Source organism: Pinus tabuliformis, chromosome 7, assembly GCF_031772625.1.
Source record: "Pinus tabuliformis cultivar Carrire ecotype Pingquan chromosome 7, CPIR1, whole genome shotgun sequence".
Classification (NCBI taxonomy): Eukaryota; Viridiplantae; Streptophyta; class Pinopsida; order Pinales; family Pinaceae; genus Pinus; species Pinus tabuliformis.
Window position 1 is genome coordinate 9,531,571 of NC_142293.1, and position 27,406 is coordinate 9,558,976.

Genomic DNA, 27,406 nt, shown 5'->3' on the forward strand with positions numbered 1-27,406 from the left:
GTGCATAACTCTTTCTTGGAGAATCCAATTTGCATCAGACCGGTGGCATTGGAAATAGGACACAGAGGGCTACTACAAATTGCAATTTTAGAACTTAAAGATCCGAAAGTACAGAGTTACAGTCGTTTCAAGATCGAGCTCCTAAAATCAAGAAAAAGCAAGATGAGGAAGTTTGATGGCAAGGATCCGGTAAATTGGATACTTCAGATGGAGCAATACTTTGATCTACATGGTGTACCACTGTTACAAAAGGTATGTATTGCATCTTCATATTTAGAACCGGATCAATTTTTATGGTATGAAGGGCTTTGTTCTCGTAAACAACTTGTTACGTGGTCAATTTTCACGGAGGAAATGATAGCACATTATGAGGATACAAAGAGCAACACCACAACAATTGGAACGAGTAAAAGGGCTTTGTGACATAGTGGAAAGCAAAATTATGGAAACTAGGAAGCATATCCCTCACAACTATAAAGATGGAAGTGTTGTTTCTCCTAGCCTTCCACAACCTACAAGGGTTACACCACAACAATTGGAAGAAAAAAGAGAAAAGGGGCTTTGTTACAATTGTGATAGCAAATGTATAAAGGTAATAAGTGTGCTGAGAAGAAATTATTTTACATAGAATATGAAGAGGAGGAAGAAAAGGATCAAGAAATGTCAAAAGAAGAAGATATACGCTAGGACCCCACCCCAGAGAAAGAAGAAATGAATTAGACGATATCTTGTAAAGCATTGGCAAGAATTACCACTCCTCAAACTCTCAAGATAGAAGGACATATCAAGAAGAAAAAGGTGCAAGAAGTGAAAGATCACATCGAGAAAGAAGAAATGAATCCAACCATATCTTGTAATTCATTGGTCGAAATTACCACTCCTCAAACTATCAAGATAGAAGGACATATCAAGAAGAAAAATGTTCAAGAAGTGAAAGATCACATCGAGCATCAAGAAATGAATCCGACCATATCTTGTAAAGGATTGGAAGAAATTACAACTCCTCAAACTCTAGAGATAGAAGGACATATCAAGAAGAAAAAGGTTCAAGCAATGGAAGATCACATCGAGCATCAACAACAAGTTCTCCAACTTTTAAAGGATAACGCCACTTCGGTGCAAAATCAAACGAAACAACGGGTAGATCAACATTGTAGTAAAAAATGTTTTGATGTAGGTGATTGGGTATTTTTACTACTACATCTCAAGCAAGCTATTTATGAGAAGGAAATGTTAGCAATACTACATGCACTTTAAAAATGGCGATCATAGCGAATGGGAAGACTCTTCAAGGATGAGGATGTGGAAGCATTGTTTTGTGCTATTTCTATTATCCAACCAGATTGGATAAATGAAGCAAGGGATGAATGGAAGAAGGACGAAGAAGTATGGCCACTTATTCAAAAGTTGCAAAAGATCCCAATTCAAACAATATTGCCAGAGATTGAAGAGGAAGGAAAAATCATATTGGAACCTGGAGCAGTCACAGAAACAAGAACCCGACAGCTACGAAATCGATCAATTTCAGAGTATCTCATCAAGTGGAAGAATTTACCCACTGAAGATTACACATGGGAGGACAAGAATTTTATACAGAAGCATCAAGAACTACTCAAGCATTGAGGACAACACTTTTTGAAGGAGAGGGGCATGTTAGGCCCCTATAATATTAGTGTAACCCCTTATTGTTATTAGTACAACCCACTTATTATATTGATGTACCCATGTAGTGCCCATATTGTTACTATTGTGCCCCATAGAAGCCCACTATTGTTATTATTGTGCCCTTACATTATTATTGTTATGTCGGCTCTGATTATGTTATGACCCCTTAGACTCCTATATATAGAAAGGATGTATTTTCATTTGTATCATCAAAGAATTGTTCATTTATGTAATGTAAAGGAGGTTGCCCCCTCGAAGAGGCTGAATTTTAAGGTGTTGATCTATCTTTTCTATCTTTTTCTTGAGCTAGTTTCATAACAAAATATGCATAGCCAAAATGGAATTGCTTTTATAAATTCAATGTATGCCATGAGGAGGCTATTGTCAAGGTGAGAAATGGACCAAAATTTTTATCATTACAAAGAAATTCAACAAGAAATATATTGATTTGTGACAAGGGGAAAAATCAAACTATAGAATACCATGAAGTGAAGAAGATAAATAGAGGGTTTGTCATATTGTATCAATTAAGATTGTTGAATAATATCATGTTGCAAAAGAACAAGTTAATAAGGAGAGAAGGCGTAGAATGAGTGTCCCTCCAACTTAGACATAGTATAAAGTGGTGATATTCATATCGATTCAGTCTATGGTCGACAACCCTTGAAAGTGGCTTGCTACCAACACTCTACTACATATTTGAAGATTTTTTGTATACTACTTGAGAGTGTTGTGCACAAAAATTACTTCCTTCCAATGACGTAATTCCATGATTTGTAACTTATTAAATCGATATATTTTAGAATTAGGTCGATTGAAATTCCTCAAACATAATCAATAACACAATAACATACATGAATTTGATGAAGGATATTATTATCCCAAGCTAGTAAGGCTTGATAATTTAGTGAATCGTCACTACAACATGTATAAGCACTATGAATCTATTAGAAACCTTTAACATTGCTAAGGGGGAGGGGGGTTGTCAATCGGTAGAGTTACTAATTACTAATCTATACCAATTTTAAATTTTCTTTCACAGTCACTAATTCATGCATAAATAACAAGAAACACAATACTGAATCAACATATATACATATAATCATATGAGCAACATGCACAAATAATGAGCAACATGTATTCATTAAAGCACAACCATGTAGATCATCAACACATGAAACACAAGATATAAGGTGGAAAACCAAAGGGTAAAAACTACCTTAGGTAGATAGTCTTCGTCACCATTTCTTCTATTATTATAAAAAATCTCTTAAATTGAAACCATTGGATGCCACCAATGTGAAAGCCTCTACTCGCATAAAAATGTGAGCCACCACTCCCATAAGCCGTGTAGGCCACCACCAACTGAGGCCCACCACCCTCACTATTTTTCTAGCCAACACTAAAAGGAAGCCTCTACTACTTGAGCAAGTTCTCCAACCTCTACGGGAAGCAGGTCACTACTCCCTTAGCAAGCCACCACTTGCCTACAATCCTCTACCCACAACACTAAAGGCCCCAACCTTCAAACCCACACGGACCACATCTCAAAATATTTCATATTGGGCTTATATATTCTGCATACAACAAACCATGAGCCTAGTTTCATCAATTTTCAAACTAGGCTCACTATGATTTTATGCTCAAACACAACTGGTACAGCCTATTCTCTCACACAATATCATCCAACCTACTCATCAAATACTCAACAATAAACAGAAGCATACAACTAAACTATGTCTCTCAAGCAATCATCCATATTAACACAAAATCTCCCTCACATACAACTCTACTTGTAGATTCAAACACTCCTCACATATAGCACATTCTCTACGCCCAACCAATATTCTCATAATACAACCAGTAGTGTTATGTGGAAAATTCCCTTTTGCGGATAAAAGGGAACTTCCTAAGTCTAGTGGCCTGATCTAGAAACAACAGGGGGAAAAAATTATATGTTTTCACTAAATAAATTAGCTTATGGGAAAGAGAACTACCTGGAATTTGTAGTAGTCCTTCTCCTTCTCTCTGCTTATAAGCTCCAACCGCTATAAATAGAACCTACAAAATATTTGAAGCAAGCAAGAGAACTACAATATCCATGTAGCATAAACCAATATCTTGATTCAACGAGTCAAATAGGAATTGAAATACACCTGCATTGAATTGGACACAAGTATAGGAAAGCATAGTGCTTTTTGCAGTACTAACTAAAGGAGAGAGTTGCAACCATATATAGATGCTTGACTTTGTAGATGTCTCCTGAATTGTCTTGTCCTTCCTTTGCATAAAAAAAACCTTCAACCTCAACCCTAATGGATCAATGAATGAATCCTTAAGCTTAATGTAGCAACACGAGGGCACAATTGGTCTCCAAAATCCAACTCAGACTCTATGGGAAGCAGTGAATTTATAGGGTGAATAAGGTAGTTTAGAATTTACCAATCTAGGCTTGAGATCCACATATGAAGGAGGATAAGCTCAAGGGATAAGAGATAAGACCTCTAGGATAGGATTTCTAGATCTATATCCATGATAAATGGTTAAAACCACCATAGAATCTCCTGGAAGGAGAAAATCCAATTTTTTTTTTTTTTTTTTCTTGAATTTCTAGAACCATCACACTTATAAAGAAGGAAACTCATGCTGGGCAGTGTAGGTGCTTAGTTTTACAAGGTGTGACTAGCGTAGGCTGGATGAAGAGAAGGGTGCACTAGGGCTAAAACTGAGTTTTTGAGTTGATTATTCCATAAAACTATGACTTTATGGAGAGGTGAAGCTTAGGGATTTGTAAAGGGAAGATGGAAAAGTGTCAAGGATATTGATTGATCTAGTTTCTAGGTCATTTGATTGGATGCGACAAAATGAACTGTAACATATTCCCCCCTAAAGTAAAAATTTAGAAGAAATGGCTGCAGACTAAAGTGCTTTACCTTGTGATAAGTCTGGATCAAGAACAAATTGGTCAAGATCATCATCTATTACAATATATATTATCATTGTGATGTCATTATTGAGGGAGGCATACCCATACTTAGCATATAAGCTAGTTTACATGTAAAAGTATCAATAAGTCTCGTCCACTGATGATGAATAGTGGACCCATGCTTGGATGACTGTCTAGATGATCATAGCCATCATACTTTATAATTTTGTATGAGTCCTAAAATCGCATCCGGGATGGTTGGAACTAGATCTAGGATCTTCTACCTTGTCACTCGATAATACAAGTCTAACCATGTGAATAAGTGAGTTGAAGTTAAACATGGTAGACATCATCTAATTACCGGCCAATGAGGTAAGCCATTAACAGATGCGAGAGGAACCACCAATAATTATAATGGCCCTCATGGTACTGAAATACAATTTATGAGGTATGAATAAACGAGCTAAAGTTGAACACCACACCAAATATCTCGATCAAAGGCCAATGATGAAAACCTGTCGCCAAAAGCAAGGAAACTTGCCTTTGATGATGCAAGATCCAAGGCACTAAAGGGAGTTTCTAAGTCAACTTCCCAGATAATGAGTTGATGTCGATAGGAAGCAACCCATTGCAGGAGGGCCTTAATGTATCCAACATCAACGACATGAAATGGGCATCAAGATTTGAGACAGAAAGATGATGATGCAAAGTTTGTTCAGGAGCCGTAAACATGAAAGTCGACTCAATTTATTGTAGCGAATTTCAACTGAGGGACTTCTCTTGAACATATCAGCGACACTTTTATGGAGTTGACATCATTGACTCAAAACCCATAATGAAGGTTTTTAATATGTTATGATTAACCAAAGAGATGAGCATATTTCCAAACCCAAAGCAGTCATGGAGATGAAGTGAAAGAGTGTCATGTTTAAGAGAAACTCGCTACCGTGAATAGGTTCAATACCCAGTCTTCCCAAATTTTCAGTCATTTCTAACCAATACCTCTTTATTTTTTAACAATATTGAGGAGGATAACATACTCTTGATCTATAAGTTCATCATTTGGATGAATACTTCTGAGCATATTTAATGAGCCCTAAGAAGGAGTGGTTTGGTCCCATCATGCTTGACGAATCCAACGTTGTTTGATGATTTTATGAGACCAACGAAGGTGTAACTTGACTTATTTTTCATGTTTATAGAGTTTGAAAAAGAGGCGAAAAAGAAAAATTGAAAGGTTCATTTTTGTATATTTGTCCCTTGGGTTCAAAAATGCATAAAACAATACCCAGGAGAACCTCTTTTCCATGTTCAACTAAGGTAATCCTTTTTCTTCAGTAGTCTATCCTGATTTGAAAAAGGGTTAAACTTATACTGGGTATACGTATTTTATTTTATCTTAACGAGTTTGAAAAGAAAAGTGCTCGGGAATCTTTTCATATTTTGGGAGTCTGAAAAAGAGTTGAAAGAGAACTCCAAGGGATTCCTTTTTCATACGTTTAAAGAACCCGAAAAAAGTGATAAAAGTGTGCTCTTTCATAAAAATGAATTAAATTCAACTTAAAATCTTCATCGGTACCTTTGATTATTTGTTAACCTGCTTAGAGCACCACAAGGATTAAAAAATACATGATATATGATAAAAATTAAGTCAAAATATATGGCCCCCCTCATTTTATAAGGACCTGAAAATGGGATATCGCCCTCACAAAATAATGCACTGCCCTAACGACCCTTTTATAGACAAAATTATGTGTGTTGCCACTATCAACCAATACCACCACTGAATGATGCTTTATAAAGCCTCTAATTCTAATTGTTTGTGGAAAAAAAATACCTGCTAATGCATGTAGAGATATAGCTAGTTCCTCAAGTGGTGTTGTAGTATCTGCTACAATATCTTGGGATTCCATTGCTTCTTTCCTCGACACTTCATTGGGATGGGCCTCATCATCTGAGCCAGTTTCAGTTGCATCAATTTGAAAGAACTTTGGTTCCTTGTATTTGTGTTCAGGTGAGTATTTGTCATCGCAATAGTAGCACAATCCTCATTTTTCCCTTTCATCCATTTCCGTAGGTGACACCTTCTGCACCTTAAGAGTTTGGGTGGTGCTACTAGCAAGGGTGGGACATGTCTTTGAGGTGAATTAAGGACGGCTGGATTGGGAAATAATAGTATTTTCTACATTTAAATATTTGTGGCAAGCTTCCAACCAAGTAGCCGATTGATGCATTCTAACATGTGCTTGGATGGCTTCCTTTAGGCCACTGATGAAACATTCTAGATAAGGCATCCTTGAGGCCCTCTATCATGATGGCCAGTTGTTCAAATGTCATGATGTAGTCTCAGACTGTACCAATTTGTTTGAGCTTGATGAGGTGACCCAGAAAGTGAGAGTCCCTATCAAAACAGGCACAAATGGCTTTAGAGAACACATTCCAAGTTGGATTTCTTGCATAGCATTTCTAATGCCATTGCCACCATTGCCAACATTCTTGGTCCAAATAAAGAGCTCCCACATGTAGTTTGGTTTCATCATCCTAGATATGGTTGAGTTGAAAAATATTAAATTAGGGGAATTTTGAGGTCTAAATTGAGCCTCCTAAGGAAATAATTATATAATAAGCGAAATAATAAAATATGATTAGATTACATCATCAAATTTTAGAGGGAAAAAAGGAAAATTATTTTTTTCAACTTGTATTTTCAACTTATCTCCCTATGGGTTTACTTAAATTTCGAGTGACAACACTTGTTGGATGCAAAATTTGATTCCTTATCCAAGCAGTACCCATTTTCCATACTTTTGATGGACCCTACTACACGAAAAATTAGAAATACATGAAAAACATGATTGCAATCACGTTTTTTCATGTATTTCTCATATTTCATGTAGCATGGTCCATCGAAAGTATGCAACATGGGTACTCTTTGGAGGAAGAATTAAATTTTGCATCCAATGAGTACTCCCGCTCGAAATTTGAGTAAAAATTTACATAGATAAGTTGAAAATACAAGTTGAAAAAGTAGTTTTATTATTTTATTATTTTTTAATCTTTTTACTTTCCTACTCCAAAAATGGTGAATCATCCCCCATGGTTGACATCATCATCTTGAATCCTATTGGTTCTTACAAATTTTATTGTGGTTGTATATTTTTCTTGGGAGGCCCATTTTAGACGTCAAAATTCCCTTAATGGCTCCATTTGTGCCACCCACACTGTTGGATTAGAACCATCAAATTTGTGCATGCCAATCTTGGGTGTCCTATTATTAGAATAATGGTGACCCCCGTGGAAAGGATGATACCCCTCATATCTATGATGCCTAGATTCCCCATCCAGGTTTCCATTAACATAGTCCCCTGCCCCATGGGGCCTTTATCCTTGAGGCATGTTTGTATGGGTGTTAGGGCCTTTTCCATTGCCTCTTGGATTTTGGCAGGGAGGTTGTCTTCTAGATCTTGTATTCTTTTCTCGAGGTTGTACATAACCCTTGTCTATACCATGAAATTGGATGGGTCAAAATTGTTGGGTTACTTCAAATTAGTATGGTTGTGATGGGTGCGAGACCCAAAGTTTGTTGATGCAGGTCACTTGAAGGCACTTCTAAAAATTTGGGACCGTGGGAAATATGGACACTTGCCGATGAATGGTATAACTGCGATCAACTCATCATCATGACTCTGTAGGGTTAGGTATTGAAAGCTAAATTCTAGGACCAACAATTTTTTTTCTTAACTTCGATAGGAGTTTTACTCCCAACTGATCAATATTGCAGCAACCGAAATCCCAAAATCTTGATATGACAAAATGTGTAGGAATTTGTTAGTACCACTAGTTTGTACTACAATGAAGAAAACCCCAATATCTGGATACTGCGAAAATTGAAACTGCAGAAACCCCAACTGCTGGATATGGAAATATCTTATCTGTATTGTTGCAGAAGAAATCCCAACTGCTGGATATGGAAATATCTTATCTGTATTGTTGCAGCAGAAATCCCAACTTCTAGATACTGCAAGATGTGACGACCAGTAAGCATAAGAGAGGGAACTAGAGTAGTAAAGGAGTGCCAGGTGTTATCGATTGCGGTATACACCAAGGGTCCAACAATAATATTGGGCTTAATCTTTTAGGGCACTAACTAAGTAGTATCGACTGTGCCCTTAGTCGTACTACCTGACTACCCCAGGTACGTTTGAGTAATCTCCCTAAGTGTTGTTCTCGGTGTACTGTAGTAGCAATATGCTTGACGACTTATCTAGGGTTTGGTTTCAGGTTAACCTTGGGGGACTTCCAATATACCTTTTCTGATGCACTACTGCTCGAAGGGGTACCAACAGGGGTTACAAGGGAGTCCAACAGGCGTGACCACCTCGTGTAGTTCCTACATGGATGCCTCCCCAATTGCAGGTTGATGCGCATAATGACATAGCTCTGTAGTTTAAAGACGTCAAAACATGTCTGTAGACTAAAACAAAAAATTGCTAAAATTGGAGGTGAGGTTGGCCCAAGAAAATGTTTTGATACCACTTGTAATATGCTTGACTTGCATAGTACAATGATGTGTGGTTTGATGGTAAGTCACATGGGCGAATCTCAGGCAAACCGAAGTTCAAATCTCATTGAGTACAATGACTTGCTGTGGTGGAAGCTAAAGGGGCGGATTCCCCAATCCCGTCTTGGTGGCACGTGAGTCTGCTCTTGCTAAAATCATAGGAACTTAGTATACCTGACTTGCAGGTGGTTGGCTATGCTCTTGGTGTTATAGTGGCAGCTATGAGGATTGATCCTGGGTCTCCCATAGATCAGGCCTGGCAGTTACCGATTCACCATGTGGTAAAAAAAAAAATATGCTTGACTTGCATAAAATATCAGAAAATCGAATATGCCAGAGATACCATAGAAGAATAACACAATGAGATGAGAAAAACAAAAATATTTTATCAAGATTTGCAACAAATATTGTTCACTTGCCTCTTCGAGGGGGCAACCTCCAACAAAGCATAGCTCAAGTACACAAAACAAGACAAATATTTCCTTTATATCTTCAACATTATATAGTTTCTTGAGACCCAAAACCCTAACTACTTGTGGCCCCCTTCACATTGTGGGTTAACCACATTATATATTAATTATGGCCCGTTATAACTAATTGTGGTACCTTTTTTATAATGCGGGTCAACCACTTACAATGCCTATAGGATTTATTTATTAGACTAACTAAACATGATTCTTACAGGGCACCTTACACTTATTACATTAATAAATAAGTTAGGGTTGGACCCTAACATTATGTCAAGGGATGAGGCAAAAGGAGTTAAGCAAAGATGTGACTCTTGTAGACAAACTTGTAATTGGTTAATTACATGTGAGCATAGTTTTGATATGCAATGATAGATGCAAGCATCATCAACTTGAAGAGAGGGAATTTGTTTGTACATTCACTTGTTGAAAATGGAATTTTGTTTTATTTTTTACAATAATTGCCCATTATTGACCTCCATACATCATTGTAGGCTTTTTCTTGGTAGAGTTAAACATAAGGAGATTTATATTGATAAAGAAAAAACATGATCAAGAATAAAGGATATCTATTCCTTAAGCTGTAATTGCATGTGAGTGAGCATGCAACCAAGAAGCCCTTAAATTGAAAGCTACATGTGCACATATTGAAGAAAACATTATGAAGAGGAGGACCACAATATTCATCAAAGTGAACAAAAAAGGATGCTAAGGAAAACCCCTGTAAACATAAGATAATATAGAGGACACAAGTAATTTGTCATAGCAATTCTACTATAAAACATCATGAATACCCATCCAAAACATAAGTAAACTATGGTAGGGCCGCAAATGGAGGAACAACATAGTTCTTTGGCAATCCATCACCCAAGCAAAGATCTATGGCAATCCACTACTCTAAAGAGGTACATCTTGGAAAACACTCCCCACTAACATCATCCCTAAATACCACTGAAATATTTGAATTATGTTGTTGTGCCATACATTGAATAGTTAGGCTAGTCACATAAGAGAAAGTTTTAATCTCCCATACATCTTGAGTCAAAGTAAATTGATGCTGCAAAAAAGGGATAGGAGATTAGAATCAAACAACCATGCTCAACATTGAGCTTTTGTCATGATGATGAATCTTGTTATAGACTCAAAATGTCGACACAAAAATGACTACTACGAAACAAATTCTGATACAACAATATACTCAAGATTCTCACCACAAAAATCTTCAAACACTCATCAAGTTATAATATTGTTGAACCAGCACATGTGATATTTAAAAGGTATCCCAAATGGCATTAGCGATAAGATGAATAACATCCAAAGTAAAAAAACTCACTTGTAGAGTAAATCGAATAGCAACAATGGCAATTGCTAACAAACACTAAGCAAGAGTGTTGCCATAAATTGCAATTCTAACTTGAAAGTAGTGGGCCAATGGAAGTTGAATAAGGATTATCCAAAAACAAGAAGTCATCTAGAAGGCATTGTGAGTCTATATCATGAGATGAGGATAAAGGATTTAAGCAAAGATTTGGTTGTATTAGAAAAATTGGAAATTGATTAATTAATTGTGAGCATAGTTTTGAAGTGTAGTGATAGGTGCAAGCATCACCAACTTGAAGAGGGGGAATAAACTTGTACATTCTCTTATTGAAAATAAATTGTGTTTTAATTATATATATATATATATATATATATATAAAACAACCCAATTTTGCCATTGTTACATTATTGTAGGTTTTTTCTTGATATCAACAGACATAAGGAGATTTTGAATAATAAGGAAAATGTAACATCAACAATAAATGAGATGCATTTCCTAAAATTTAATTGTGTGTGGGGCCCCATCCAACCAAAAAGTCCTTAAACTAAAAGCTACATGTGTACAGAGTAAAGGAAACATTCATGTAGAGAAGAACCACAATATTCATCCTAGTGAAAAAAGAGGATGATAAGGAAAACACCTATAGAAAATGACATAATATAGAGGACATTAGTAAGTTTCCATATTAATGTGTTGAAAAATAAGTATACCCATTAGAAAAAGAAGTAAACTATAACAGACATGCAAATGGAGGAACACGATAATTCTTTGGCAATCCATCACCCCAAGTCAAGGTCTATTGCAATCCACTACCCTAAAGAGATCCATATTCGAGATGACTCCCCTATAACATCATCACTAAAATCTTTGAATTATGTTGTTGTGCCATACACTGAATAGTAAGGCTAGTTGCATAAGCTAGATTTTTAATCTCCTCTACATCTAGAACCAAAGTAAATTAACATTACAAAAGAAAGGACAATATATTACAATCAAACAACCATTTCCCAACATTGAATTTCTAGTTCTATTGAACTAAGACGCGTCAAATTTAAAAGGCACCCAAAATGACATTAGTAATCAAATGAATAACATCCAAAGTAAACCCGTTCTCTTGAATTTAGAGCAATTTGAATAACATTAATTGCGATTTTTAAAGAACTATGCAAGGGTGTTGCCATAAGTTACATATCTAACTTGAGATTAACAAACCAATGGAAGCCAAATAAGGACTATCAAACAACAAGTATTTATCTAGAAAGCATTGTGAGGTTATGTCAAGAGATGAGCAAAAAGGAGCATTATTTATTGGAAACAAATGGTTCCATCAAAGCCCTAAACCAAGTTAGCTTTGACGCCCATAGGAAGATGCCAAGAAGAAAACTCAATCTACACAAACTTATAAAGATCCAAAAGAATGTTTGACAAGGAAAATCCCTATTGTAACCAAACAATATTACAATCAAACAACCATTGCTCAACATTGAAGTTCTGATTCTTTAGTATGATATGAATAACATCCAAAGTAAATGAAGTCTCATAAATTCAGAGTAAGTTGAATAATATTAATTACAATTTCTAAGGACTATGCTCTCACAAATTACATTTTTAACTTCAAAGTAATGGGCCAATGGAAGCCAAATAAGGACTACAAATAACAATAAGTCATCTAGAAAGCATTGTAAGGTTACGGCAAGAATTGAGGAAAAGGAAGCACAATTCATTGGGAATAGATGTTCCCAACAAGGCCCCAAACCAAGTAAGCCTCGACATCAATATGAAGACACCAATAATAAAACATAGAGTTTATAATGGGCTCTGGAATTATAGGAATAATGATATTCCCATGTTGCTCTCAACATTAATTATCAACCTAGGGTTTGTACAAACTTAAGAGGTGTTGTGCACTGTTTGTGCAAGCCACAATTTTTTGTACTTATGTTGCACCTACTTATGCTAATGATCCTAACTAATGAAGGGCTAATGTCACCCCAGGTCTTAATCTAATGGCTCAAGTGTAGGGAATCAATCCATGGATGTTTACTAAAAATCTAATTGTAAGGAAATAATTCAAAGCAAAGCCTACTTAATCAACCACAACTAATGTCACTTGTACGAGATATTACAAATAAGAAATAATTCTAGCATTAGATGATTGTAGAAACGTAAATATAATTAGTCTAAGTTGCATAATTCAAAGTGCGGGAAACACAAACATTCATAACCAAAGTCAAGGAAGACTACTCAATTCTTGATTTCCTTTCTATTGAACCTCATAGCTTGATGCCATTGATGGTGTTATAGGGAAAATATGCATTCATTATGGAGAAATGTGCCTAAAATGAAAGACTCAAGGTTGTACTATAGGAATACTGACAGGGTCTGCAGGAAACTACCAAGTTAACTAGAGAAAGTTGCAAATGAGTATGAAATTCCTTGATGTTCATGAAAATCACTTGACTAACTCTAGAACATTAACCATGTATATGCTCAAGGAAATAACTGTCTTTGAGATCAAGCTTACTAAGTGAAAATAATCAAATGCAAATTTAAAAATCTATATCAACAATTTCTGAAAATTAAAAGAAATTTGAAATAAGGCTAAGAAAATAAAATACACATGGCCTCTTGAAGACCTTTGGGTGGGCCTTTCGCATGGCACACAAGAGCCCATGAAAATCACTAGAAATGAGATAAACAAGAACCTGACATTATCATATCAAAACTGAATACATCCTTTAAAGTCTCGAACTATTCTTCTACTCAAATAAATTTGTAAAATATACTAATTCGACCTAGCCTTCTTGAGGCTTGACGACCTTAATTTATACAATTAGTAGGGGACAATCCCCTTTGACTGGAGGGATTGTTTCCCTCCAAAAATCCCAAAATTTGAGGCAATTTGTTTCTTGAAACCAACTATGCTAAACTCAAGTCTTCATTGCTGACATAGATTAGATAACTTGACCAACCTTAGTTTTCACATTGGTAGTATAGGAAACAAGGTCCCTATCTTCTTGCAAAGTTGTTGATGAAAGATTCATTGCATTAACTTCTCAAATCAACATACTATAATGCCAAAAGACCAAAAAAACATGAGTATGATCATAGTGCTTAAGCAACCTACTTAACTTCATGGTTTACATGTAAAATATCAAACATGTGTATCAACAAGATAAAAAAATCTATGTTTTTAGGTGGAAAGAAGATCATAAGTGGTCCTTCAAAATATCCATTACCAAGGCCAATTTAGTCTACATAAACTTGTAAAGACCCAAAAGATAGTGTTTAACAAGGAAAAACCTATATTATAACAAAACAACATTATCAAATTTCCACAAAACTCCTTCAACTAATTAGATCAATCTCTAATCAATCTCTTCCGACTGATTATTCCAACTAATTAAGTTAATGTATTCAATGGATTAGCTCAATAGATTTGAATATATTATGTCAAGACAAAGTTCATTGTGAAGTTTTCAATTCTCATTTAATGAAAGTTAAAACCCCACTAAGACTTACTACACTATTGATAATTAATATGGTTGGTACTTGAGTGTTACTAATCCAAATATTTTGAAAAATAAAACATAAAAAATCTGGCAAATTTTCCTTCAGAATAATATATTTACCACATAATAAAGATATTAAAATATTATAACAACATTATCAAATTTCCACAAAATTCCTTCAACTAATTAGATCAATCTCTAATCAATCTCTTCCGACTGATTATTCCAACTAATTAAGTTAATGTATTCAATGGATTAGCTCAATCAATTTGAATATATTATGTAAGACAAAGTTCATTGTGAAGTTTTCAGTTCTCATTTAATGAAAGTTAAAACCCCACTAAGACTTTTTTTTTTTTTTTTTTTTTAAGCTGTGGTTCACGGTCACTGAGTGGCCGTTACATCTATGGGAAAATATCGGGGCAGATCCACCCGAAGGGATCTGCCCGTCGGCCAATCTTAACAGGCCTAACCCCGAGGGCGTCGAGGAGATTTGACCCCGTGACCTCCCAAATTGGGAAAGTGCTTTAGCAACGGGAACTCGACCATTTGAGCTATCCCTTGGGGCTTAAAATGTGGTTCACGGTCACTGAGTGGCCGCTACATCCACGGGAAAATATCGGGGCAGATCCACCCGAAGGGATCTGCTCGTCGGCCAATCTTAATAGGCCTAACCCCGAGGGCATCGAGGAGATTTGACCCCGTGACCTCCCAAACTGGGAAAGTGCTTTAGCAACGGGAACTCGACCATTTGAGCTATCCCTTGTGGCTAAAACCCCACTAAGACTTACTACACTATTGATAATTAATATGGTTGGTACTTGAATGTTACTAATCCAAATATTTTGAAAAATAAAACATAAAAAATCTGACAAATTTTCTATTTACCATATAATAAAAATATAAAAATATTATTTAATTATATAATTTTTTTTACTTGAAAATTGAGAAAATATGAATTTTTTTATTATTAAAAATTACTAACCTATATACATAATTATATTAAACTATTATTTAATTATATATTTATTTTCACTTTAAAATATTTAACACTTTTCTGGAAAATTTGAAATCTTTAAATTTTTAAAGAACCCACCATTTTTGTTATTTTCCAGTGTGTACATGCGAAAGTTCTGGAGTCTTAGAAAACGCTTCTTAAAAACTCCATTAGTTTTCATTTAAATAGAATGAAAGGAAATTTGAAATCCGTCCCTGGACCACAACCTGTTTTAAATTTGGACGGAAATGAAAATTTGAAATCCACCCTTGCCCGCAACCAGCTCTAATGAACATGGGCTACTGCACTGTGACTTTTGCTTTCGTGGACTCTACTGACACGTGGACAACATACAGAATGACTACCGAGCATTTACGGGATAATCTTTTCTGCCTACGTGGAAAAACCAGGCGAGAAGAGAAAATGGCCGAGCAATCGACAGGCTGGTTTAATGACGGAATCTGCGAGAAGTGAGGGTCCCACAAAGAAGCCGGCCGGCAATATTGACCGGCCACAGCCGGTAGTATCTACGCGTCAAAATCTAACACGTGCATGGATGTGCAGTTTCTCTACTGGAACAACCAGCAGAAACCCATGTGCATATCCATCCCCATATTTCAGGATGAATTTAGTTCAGAAATAAAATAAATCAACAAAAAAAGGAAAAACGGAAAATTCGACTATTTATGTCTGCCTAGTATGGGAAGTGGTCGTGCGAAGAAGAAAGAAACTCTAAAGGTGTGGGATTCGGAGTGGTCGGACGATCGAATCTTCCACCAGATTTTGATTGTCTCCTCTTCTGGATTGTGGGGGGATAAAGTTCATTCTTATGATCTGCAGATCACCGCCGACGGAGTCCTGGGAGGGACAATGCGGAGCTGAGATCGGCAGGCCCTTTGCAGCGGCACGCCACGGAGTGTTGTTGTTCTGAGCTGCCACGGCGTTCATGCGAGAAAGAAAGATTTGCAGAGGTGGACTCATCAAAACCGGCCATTCTGGTTGCATGATTTTGACGGAAAATCAGTGGACATTGGTAGCCATAGAGTTTATTTGGGATCACTTTTGACTTCTTGCAGGCGTCACTTAGCCTCAAACTTTTTGGCCCAAGGTAGGAATCGTCTGTTCTGTTTTTAACAGATTTATTTTTTGCCCTCTTAAATCTTAGATTTATAGCTTAGTTTTTATACCTGATACACTCTTGGAGTCTGGCCTGAAGGGTAAAACTCAAAATCCCCATTTGTTTTTCTGTAGACTTGGGTTGATTGAACCCTAATACCAAAATGGGTCAAACTGAACACCCATCCATCCAAACGAACAATCACGACTCTAATGGAGTGTCCGTCCAGATCCATCCATCACGTATACTTCCTGATTTTCTCCAGAGTGTCAATCTGAAATATGTCAAACTCGGCTATCATTATCTTATAACCCATCTCCTGACTCTGCTCTTGATCCCTCTCATGGTGGGTATGCTTCTTGAAGTGGGACGGATGAACCCGGAAGATATCTGGCAGCTCTGGATCCATTTACAGTTCAATCTCGTCAGTGTTCTTGTCTGTTTGGCCATTCTTGTTTTTGGGTGCACAGTCTATATGATGTCTCGCCCTCGACCTGTGTATCTTGTGGATTACTCCTGCTACAAGCCCCCTGAAAGCCTCAAAGTGAACTTCCAACGCTTTATGGAACATTCTGAGCTTTCGGGATATTTTCAAGATTCATCCTTGGAATTCCAGGCGAAGATACTGGAGCGATCGGGTTTAGGAGATAACACTTATCTTCCTGCTGCAGTGCATTATATTCCCCCTCGGCCCTCCATGGCCACAGCACGAGAAGAGGCCGAGCAGGTCATGTTTGGTGCCCTAGACAAGCTTTTTAAGAAAACGGGGTTGAAACCCAAGGATATCGGGATTCTTGTGGTGAACTGCAGTCTATTCAATCCAACTCCTTCACTCTCTGCTATGATTGTGAATAGGTATAAGTTGAGGGGGAACATTCGGAGCTTCAATTTAGGCGGAATGGGTTGTAGTGCAGGAGTTATTGCCATTGATCTTGCCAAGGATTTGTTACAAGTTCATAGAAGCACATATGCAATAGTTGTGAGCACAGAAAACATTACTCAGAATTGGTATTTTGGCAACAAAAAGTCAATGTTGATACCCAATTGCTTGTTTCGTGTTGGGGGATCTGCAGTTCTTCTTTCAAATAAGTGCTCCGACCGTCGGCGAGCAAAGTACAAGCTTGTCCATGTTGTGAGAACTCATAAAGGAGCAGATGATAAAGCATTCAACTGTGTTTATCAGGAGCAAGATGAAGCTGGCAAGCTCGGTGTGTCATTATCCAAAGAACTTATGGCCATAGCAGGAGGAGCGTTGAAGACTAATATCACAACTCTGGGACCTCTTGTTCTTCCCATCAGCGAGCAATTGCTTTTCTTTGCCACCCTTGTTGGGAGAAAGGTCTTCAATATGAAGATCAAACCCTATATTCCAGATTTTAAGCTTGCGTTTGAGCATTTCTGTATTCATGCTGGAGGAAGAGCAGTGATTGATGAGCTTCAGAAGAACTTGCATCTCAAGCCAATACATGTAGAGGCTTCGAGGATGACTCTACATCGCTTTGGCAACACTTCCTCAAGCTCAATTTGGTATGAGCTCAGTTACATTGAGGCCAAAGGACGTATGCGAAAAGGCAATCGGATTTGGCAGATTGCATTTGGCAGTGGATTCAAGTGCAACAGTGCTGTTTGGCAAGCACTTCGAACAGTGAAATCACCTGCTGATAGTCCTTGGGCTGATTGCGTTGATCAATATCCAGTAAAATTGATGATAGAATGAGCAACAAGTCAAATGAGTTGAAACTCTAATACATCCAGTTCAACCTCAGATCTGCGTGTATCTCCTAGATATGTGTGCACTTTGGAGTTCTGCAATCTTGGTATCTTTTATTGGTCCCCATTTGAAGGTTTCTCACATGGTTTAGCTTTGATTTTTACTTTTCTGCACTACCAGACTATTGCATCTTCGAGCTGTGTATCCAGCCTTTGAATTTCCAAACTGTGCCACATCGCAAGCTTTAAGAGGGATTTTGATTTTTTATAGCTTTGCTCATGCAGACTTTGTAGGTAGGCTAGTAGTAGCATCAGGAAAGTTCATTGTTATTTGTATCAAATTCATTTGTGGGAATTGTTTCAATGGGCAATTCATGATATTGCCCCTTCACATTTCTCTCCAGAACTCCCATTCTTTGCAACTTTACTGAAATAGCTAGCTGAAAAATTTGTATCGTCAAGGTGCATGACTGTTGAACAATCGTATTTCAAACTAATCCTGTTTATGTGTTTTGCATTTACTTGATTGTCAAAGGTGATCTAGCCGATTACTTTCTAAAATGCAGTCATGTTAATGGAGCATGTGCAATCAACAAATGGGAATGCTTCCTGTGTAGTATCTGTTTCCTTCTCAATAACACCTTTCAGTTCAGAGACCTTAGTGTAGGACAATCTAGCTAATGAGGAGGTTTCCTGGTATTTTTCTTTGTAAGATCAATTTACGTTTTCAAAATAGTTGTTTGTGGGTAGACAAGCAGCGGCAGTAGCTGATTTCATTATTCCTTTTTAAAGCAGCTCTACTACTGATATATGTATCTGGATAGCTGACATCATAAAGGAAGTCCTTGACTTTGAACGATTACATTTTATGCTTTTTGCTCAATTGTCAAAGGTGACCTGAATTTACGAGTTATCATACTGAAATGCAATCATGTTAATGATATATTGACAATGAACTGTGTTAGAAACTTTGTTATCTTTTGGTATTAGAAGGTCTGTATATTTTGGTATAAGCATATTGATATAGTATTTTCAGGTTCTCCTCCCTCTCTTCAATTTTAGGAGGGTTATAAGCTTAGTGTAGTGTGTTTTTCTTCTACTTTTTAATCTTTTACACTGTAGTTTGATTCCTTAATAAAAGTAGCATTGGATCTTCACTTGGTAACATACTCTGCTTGTTATCATATGAGATGTATAACGATATGTCATTTTGGTTCTGCCATATAGGATGTAGCCAATGCTGGAGGTCAGATTATTTGCTTAAATAACAGTTTGTTGCTTTATACTTAAACTTTCACTCTACTATGTGGTTCATGGTTTCCAGATATTGGTGACTCGCTACATCCACCGAATATTGTTCCAGGTAGAGCCACCCGGGATCACTTCCTGCCAGCTCAAACACAGAAATAGTGGTTTGTGGGTAGACAAGCAGCGGCAATAGCTGATTTCATTATTCCTTTTTAAAGCAGCTCTACTGATATATGTATCTGGATAGCTGACATCATAAATGAAGTCCTTGACTTTGAACGATTACATTTTATGCTTTTTGCTCAATTGTCAAAGGTGACTTGAATTTACGAGTTATCATACTGAAATGCAATCACGTTAATGATATATTGACAATGAACTGTGTTAGAAACTTTGTTATCTTTTGGTATTAGAAGGTCTGTATATTTTGGTATAAGCATATTGATATAGTATTTTCAGATTCTCCTCCCTCTCTTCAATTTTAGGAGGGTTATAAGCTTAGTGTTGTGTGTTTTTCTTCTACTTTTTAATATTTTACACTGTAGTTTGATTCCTTAATATAAGTAGCACTGGCTTTTCACTTGGTAACATACTCTGCTTGTTATCATATGAGATGTATAACGATATGTCATTTTGGTTCTGCCATATAGGATGTAGCCAATGCTGGAGGTCAGATTATTTGCTTAAATAACAGTTTGTTGCTTTATACTTAAACTTTCACTCTACTATGTGGTTCATGGTTTCCAGATATTGGTGACTCGCTACATCCACGGAATATTGTTCCAGGTAGAGCCACCCGGGATCACTTCCCACCAGCTCAAACACAGAGCCTGACCCCGAGAGTGTCGAGAAAAATTGAACCTGCAACCTCTCAATAGCAGAGATGCTTAACTACTACAGGGTCTCGACCAGTTGAGCTAACCCTCGGGGCATATACTTAAACTTTCACTCATTGTAGTAAAGATGCTCACTTCTCAAAGGTGTTCCCCAATGAATTCATTTTTTCCATTTGTTTTTGCCTTTAATAGTGACCTTTCACAGCAATATGAGGTAATGACAGCCAGGTATTTTTGAAAGGGCTACACTGTTCAGCTGAAGCATATTTAGAGGAATTTGAGTTCTGATTAATCATTTTGATGTAATTTAATTTCGTTGTTAAACTCTTTTTTGTTTATTATGTTACTTGTATTTCCTATAAATCAAGAAAATTTCACAATCATTGTAAACCTTCATATAAATAAAGACCACTAGTAATATATGTTGAATACAAGTCCATTTAGCCTGTCTTTATTGGTTACGTCAAGCTCCTACCTCAGCAATGAAAGACCATTGGGAAAGTGTATAAGAAGAAAGAAACCAGAGAATGGTCAAAGCTGAACGTTCATGTTGGTTGCATATTTCTTCACCTCCATGCCCTGGCTAAACAGAGATGCGATTACTGGTAATGGTGAAAGTTGAAACATGCCATGCCATGGTTTATGCCTTGTTATGTTCAAGAGCGTACGTACTATTCTGATGAAGAAAAGTTAAAACCGAGATAGGTATGCTCTCCAATAATAATGTATTTTCCCTCCGGGACAAAACCCTAGTGGAAACCTTTATATTGAGTTTAGCTTGAGTTTAGCAAGGTTGCAATACCTCCACATGGCAAGCGGTTAGTCCTATGCAAACATGATTCCATGAGAATGGAAATATGAAAGTCAGGGTCGAGTGCAAATTCTGGCCATATAGAAAGCCAATTGCTCAAGCCTTCATCTACAATGATCAATTTAATCCTTTCCAGAATATTTTCTGATTAAATATAGCCAAGGCATAGCCATTAGCTGATCATTTATTTCTTTATTACTTTTCTGCAACATGACTGAGAGGACCTTAGATATAATTCAGAGTTTTCACAGGAGTTGTTTTTGTAACAAGAAGCATGGTAATTATAAATTTGGGACTCCATTAAACTCTTCGAGGTACTTTTATTTTCAAGTAAAAAACTTATATTTGATATTTCAATGAGAAACTGAAATATACATGTCTATGTACCTCACAGGCACTACTGAAACAAAAGGTCTCTCTTTCTTCAGTTTACAGCCACAAAAAAGTATTTCCAAGACTTCCTAACATTACATATAGCAAAAATTTGCAAGATTCTCGATAACCTAAAGCATCTGAGACAGAATTATTCACTCAGAATAGATTATCCGCTTCTTGATAAGTTCTGCCCTCAGCAGTCTCAAAATATTCTACCAGAACATCTTGAATTCACAAGCCTTCCTTTGACAGTTTGCCTCTCTGATTCAATTCTCTATGGACACTGAGAAGATACTGTAGAGAACCTGTTTGTTGCCTCTATTATTTTTCCCATAATTCACTGAAGCATTAGATTTTCCAGATTATTCTTTCCATTCAATGAATCTATTGTGAATTTTGGAATCACCCAATATTTGCAGTCTGAAAATATACTATCAGAACACCTTGAATTCACAGGCCTTCCTTTGACAGTTTGCCTCTCTGATTCAATTCTCTATGGACACGCTGAGAAGATACTGTAGGGAACCTGTTTGTTGCCTCTATTATTTTTCCCATAATTCACTGAAGCATTAGATTTTCCAGTTCATTCTTTCCATTCAATGAATCTATTGTGAATTTTGGAATCACCCAATATTTGTAAACTGTGCACTCCTCTTTCCGCCGTTAGTTTCCACAACAATTCAATTCTGTTCTGTTATTTGTACATTGCCGTATCCTGCTTTAAAAGAAATAATGCGATTTTCTGCCAGAAATAATATGCCACCTACCATGACATATGTTGGCCATACCTTGGCTTGCAGCATCAAAATAGCTCCATGATTTTGTAACATCAATCTGGTTTTTTTATACTCTGCTTTTTATAATTCAAGGGTTTCTTTATTTCTCCGTAAGCATGCTTTCTTTGATAAGTACCCCAGATTGGTAAAACTTTCTTTCCTGAAATGTCATTTCGTTCCCTACTACGGTGCAAGGAAGAGCCCTGTGCTATTTGACTGAGTTATCAGTTGACCATCTTTTAAACATTTTTCTATATCTCCCTCCAGCCTGTTTCTTGGGGATACTTGGATCTACTGAAATGTCTTTACATTTAGAGGTTGTGAATCCTCAACCTGTCAGGTTTGGTCGAGGTCTGAAAATTACGGTAGAGAAATATTGCACATGAAGTGTTGGACTTCAAAGATTAAAATTATGATTACCACTATTCAGCACATGGGGGAACATTATTATTTTCTGCTGGGCAGGGACTATAGCAATGGATTTGCCTTGATCGGTGGGCAACTGTGTTAATCAACTTCTCTACCACCAATCAAATGCAATAAGGCTTTTATACATTTTTTTAGCGTAAGTTATAAGTAGCACATGATTTCCCCATCATATTGCAAGTGTTATTAGTCATGTTGTGGGTGAGTTTTGAAATTGATCAAATAAAAATAAATCTCATAAATACCCCTATTAAATAACGATGGTGATTCTGATGTCTCTTGTGCTAGTAGCAGAAATCAATCATCTCTACATAGTCACTCTGCTATCTCATATGCTAGGTGCAAGAACCGGTAACTGGTCGAAGCAATAGGTGCGTGTCTCCATCATCTTGGTGTTCACCCAATTGCAGAGTGATAAATGATATAGAGGCTGGAATATACACCATTTTATTACTTTGTTGTTAGGTGCTTAATGTTTGCCATCAATTCCCATTTGCAAAGATATGATCCTTGCATGAGCGTCATAAAAAATGCACTAAAATTTTAAATTTAAGCCAGATTGCGTTGTCATTCTGTGTGGGGTGAACGTTTATTCATCGCATGCAATGTCCATTGTGGTGTTGCAACATGTTTTATATCCACTCCCAACCAGTGATTAGAAGGGAAAATATTCATGCCGCCCTTCCATTATGAAAAGCTTAAAAAAATGAATTTCAATTAATAACAATACATTATCTTTGCATTTCATTTTCAATCAAATTTGGTTTTACTAAATAAATTAAATTCCTAAAACGAAATGGCCGGTAGTGTTCAATTCAAATTGACCCAATTTGAGCTTTGTCAACATCTTTATGTGGCTGAAGTATTCTTGAGATGGATGTGATGTCGTTTTATTCCAGCTATACTTGACTTTGCGCAAGTTGCTTAACCCTCTGTTCCACCCTTCAGTACCTTTGAAAGGGTACAATCGTCTTTTGCGCAGCCTTAATAAGGGGATGAAGTCTTTTCGTGTTGCTAGGGCAGTGAACTGCGATATGTTCCTAACTAGGCTAAGTGCTTTATTATCAGATCTTAGTTAGCTTCGTGTAAACAGATGTTTTTACTTGCGGTCTCTTATTCAACACAATTACATACATTTGCGCATCATATAAGCACTATAAGTGAAATTTATATTCAATATAACAAATGCATAAACATGAAATAAAAATGCAGAAATTGTGGGATATTTCTCTTTATTGATAATTCCGAACAATCACAAATTCGACTCTCCTTGTGCACTCAGCTGCGGACTTTTAGGCCTCTGTGCACTCAGCTACAAAGCCCTTACTTATGCTACAACTTAAAACTTGGACTTTTACTTAGAGCTATCTCTCATACACCTATCTTATTTCATAACTCTATTAATTAATGCCCTTAACTACTTAGAGCTTAGCTCTATTTATACAATCCCATGGTCCGTGGACCATGGGTAGAATTTCTACAACTGACATTACATTTTCAAAATAAGGGTAGACAATTCTACTACTCTTTTAACATCTATGCACTTGGCGACCACAAAATGCGGAGTTTTATATTTGGATTACAAAATTGGATCAAAATCTGGGTTTAAGCCTCAAAACTACCATTGGGGATCTTGCGCCCAATAGGCCCTCAACACAAGCATCGTGACTTGCCTTCGAGTCATTCTGCAGGTGCGGAGATCTTAGCGCGAAGATCTCTCAGCTTTGTTTGGATCACCGCAACATCGGCATCGCACTGAGCGGTCGCCTGCTGGACTTCTTCCATTCGCGGTTCGGTGATTGCTATTGAACTACTGCTCTGAATTTTTCGCTGAGCTGCTTGCAGTTTCGCGAGCTTCCCTTCAATGGAGGCTGTGATCGCGTAAGCCTCGTCTATCCATGGCTGTAGGCCCACTTTTAAGACTGCTTCGTTATGTCGAGCGGCATCCCCCTGTTCCTTGAGCCTCTTTTCCTTCTGCATCCTTGCGAGCCTCTTTGTAAGGGCAATTGTTTGCGCGGTCCTTTTTACCTCATCATACCTTTGCTGTAGCTCGCGCGCCTTTGTCTCCAAGCGCTCTACATTCGGGTCCTCCTGCAGGGTGGTTAGGACTTTGAATGACTGTTCAAACAACAACATGCAGTCTGCCACTGCACTGTCAAGCGCTGTTGTTGCTGTTGTAACAACAGTGGTATGTTGTTCCCTGGCTTCCGGCGGAGTTGAAGGCTGGGCCTTCAACTGCAGTTTTGCGATTTGCTGGCTATCTTCGCTCGAGCGTCGTGCACCCCTGTGGCTAACTTGCGGACGTGCACCTCCACCGGTTCTTCTGCCTAGATGTCCAACTCTGGGACCATTCGGTAGGCTTCCTCTACTTCCTGCACAATTTGCTTGTTTTGCTTCGCTGCCTCATTGTGCTGCAAGCCCAACTGCTCAATGTTGATGCACTGCTCGCTCATCACCTGTAGAGTGCGACTCTCCCGGGCCCTGAATTTCGCGGTGACTCCATCCTATAAGAGGTAGAGCGTCCCCTGAGGGAGCGCAACCGTGTTTAATTCGACCCCTTTCAAACTGTTAACTATGTACTCGTCGGCCTCCTCTATAGTAAGTGCCCCATCTGGTAGCACTATCGTGTTGATCACGCTTGTGCGCAACATCTCCTCGACAGCGGAAGCGTCGATCGTGAAGCTAGTGGACACTGTGCCAGCCTGTGGAGTGTGTACCTGCAATTCCTGCAACTTTGTCCGGAGAGCCCGCAATACCAACTTCTGCTGCTCTTCGAACTGTTGGAGGGCCTCTGCGGTGACATCCCTCACCGTTTCTCTGATATCATGCAAATCCCCCTCAGTGAGGGTGATTGGGTCGAAGGATGTCTTTGATGCCTTTGTTTTCTTTCATGGCACTGTCTGCTCTTGTGGTCGCGGACGTTTGAGTTGGGTGGATGTCGTCTGCGACTCCGCGCCACTTTGTTCTGTCTCTGTTTCTGCTTCAGTGTCGGACGAAGGTGACTTTTGTCCTTCGCGCTCTTCTCCTCCTATTTTCTACTGCTCCGCCAATTTTGCGGCGTTGGACACTTTCTGGGCCTTAGCCACTGCTTCCTCCTTTTTGCGCTTCTTCATCAGCTGGGCCATTTGGAGCTTTGTCTCTTTCTTCTTGCGTTGTGCGATGGACTTATCCGTTTCCATGCGGAGCTTGCTAGGGCGCGCCATTTCGGCGGCCAAGACTCGAGGACTGCAAAGATCACATCATCTGTCACCAGATATGGGAGGTTATGCCATGTCTTTGTAGGGTCCTTCCACGCCCTGATAAAAACATGGTGGAAATCCGCTTTGAACTCTGCAAAGCTCTTCAAACTGGCGTACACTGTGGGCGACAACTGCGACGTGTGATTAATCCCCATCTTGATGCTCATCTCTATTAAGACCCAAAGTGTCTTGCTTTCATTTATCCACTACGCGTCCTTGGTCGCCCACAGCGAAGCATATTTCGCTGTCTCAGGAAGGTTCGGCTTGACCGAAGGGAATTCGTTGTCTTCAGGTAGCTCCCATACTACTAGGATGATCGACAACAGGAGCCACACATAGTGAAACATTTTGCCCTACCCCTATGCCTTGCGATAGTTCGCAAGGAAGTCTCCGCATAGATAGTTCACCCAGTTGAACTGGACTCCTTTCGCACATTGGGCCGCTAGTGCAATCACAGGTGCGGGCACCTCCGTGACACTTTTGCATCACTTTTCCTGCTAGTATTTGTGTCGCGACCTTGACTGCAGGGTTGTTAATGCTGGAGATGGCATATCCTTGCTTCTTCTTCTCTAACTTGAATTTCTTCATCGCTTCCGTGAGGGCCAACTCACCCACTTTTCCTTCTGAAATATTGGCTAGATCCTCCCTTGAGTGAGGCAGCCGTGCGATTTGATGAATCAAGTAGTCTGTGATGGGAATGGGTTCCTCCAACCATAAACATTCATCATGCACCAAACAGAGTAGCTGCTTGATAACGAAGACGGTCATTGGGGTGCAGTGGTAATGCGTCACCCAGAGTAGGTTTAGCAACCCGGCTTTCTCTACACCCCTGAGCCATTTGCATGACGCCAATTCAATCATTTCGGCCATTGCGTCAATCCGTCGGCGCTTTAGCTGCCCAGTCACTAAATGCGAGAATTTCTCATGATCCCCGAGGTCCCAATCTTCAAACTTTAGTACAAGAACTCGCCCTATGTGTGGCCCTTCAAAAACAATATCGTTAGGGAGCAACGGAGTTTGCAGAGAGCTTTTGCTCTTATCAATGTCCTTTGACACTTTGGCTTTGCCCTTGTGTGGAGGAACATATTCTGGCAGCTTGGTAATAGGGTCTGCACCTTGGTTTTCGACTTCCATTTCTTCGACCTCCTCCTCCACTAGGATTTCTTCAGATTCCTCCTCGTTGACCTTCAGATTAATGGCCTTCCCCTTTTCCTGCAAGGTGAGCTTGGTCCTTTGTGGGTTTCGTGGAGAGACGCGCACCGAGATCATAGCCTGCTTATCTTTTTTAGGGCTCGGTGTTCTGGATGATTTAGGGACCTCAACTATTATTCGGTGCTCTTTGGGGCTTCTACTACTGCAATTTCCTGCGCGACTTTCTCGGCTGTCACTACTCCTGTGTCTATGGCATTTGCGGGCGCT

At 38.3% G+C, this 27,406-nt stretch overlaps 1 protein-coding gene across 1 annotated transcript; it reads left to right on the forward strand.

The window, feature by feature from the left end:
• Positions 1–16,077: 16,077 nt before the first annotated feature.
• LOC149244874 (3-ketoacyl-CoA synthase 4-like) lies at positions 16,078–18,797 on the forward strand. The gene is made up of 2 exons (XM_089457579.1): positions 16,078–16,557; positions 16,701–18,797. The coding sequence occupies exon 2, from the start codon at positions 16,730–16,732 to the stop codon at positions 18,281–18,283; it is 1,554 nt and encodes a 517-aa protein (XP_089313705.1). The 5' UTR covers positions 16,078–16,557; positions 16,701–16,729; the 3' UTR covers positions 18,284–18,797.
• The last annotated feature ends 8,609 nt before the right edge of the window (positions 18,798–27,406 follow it).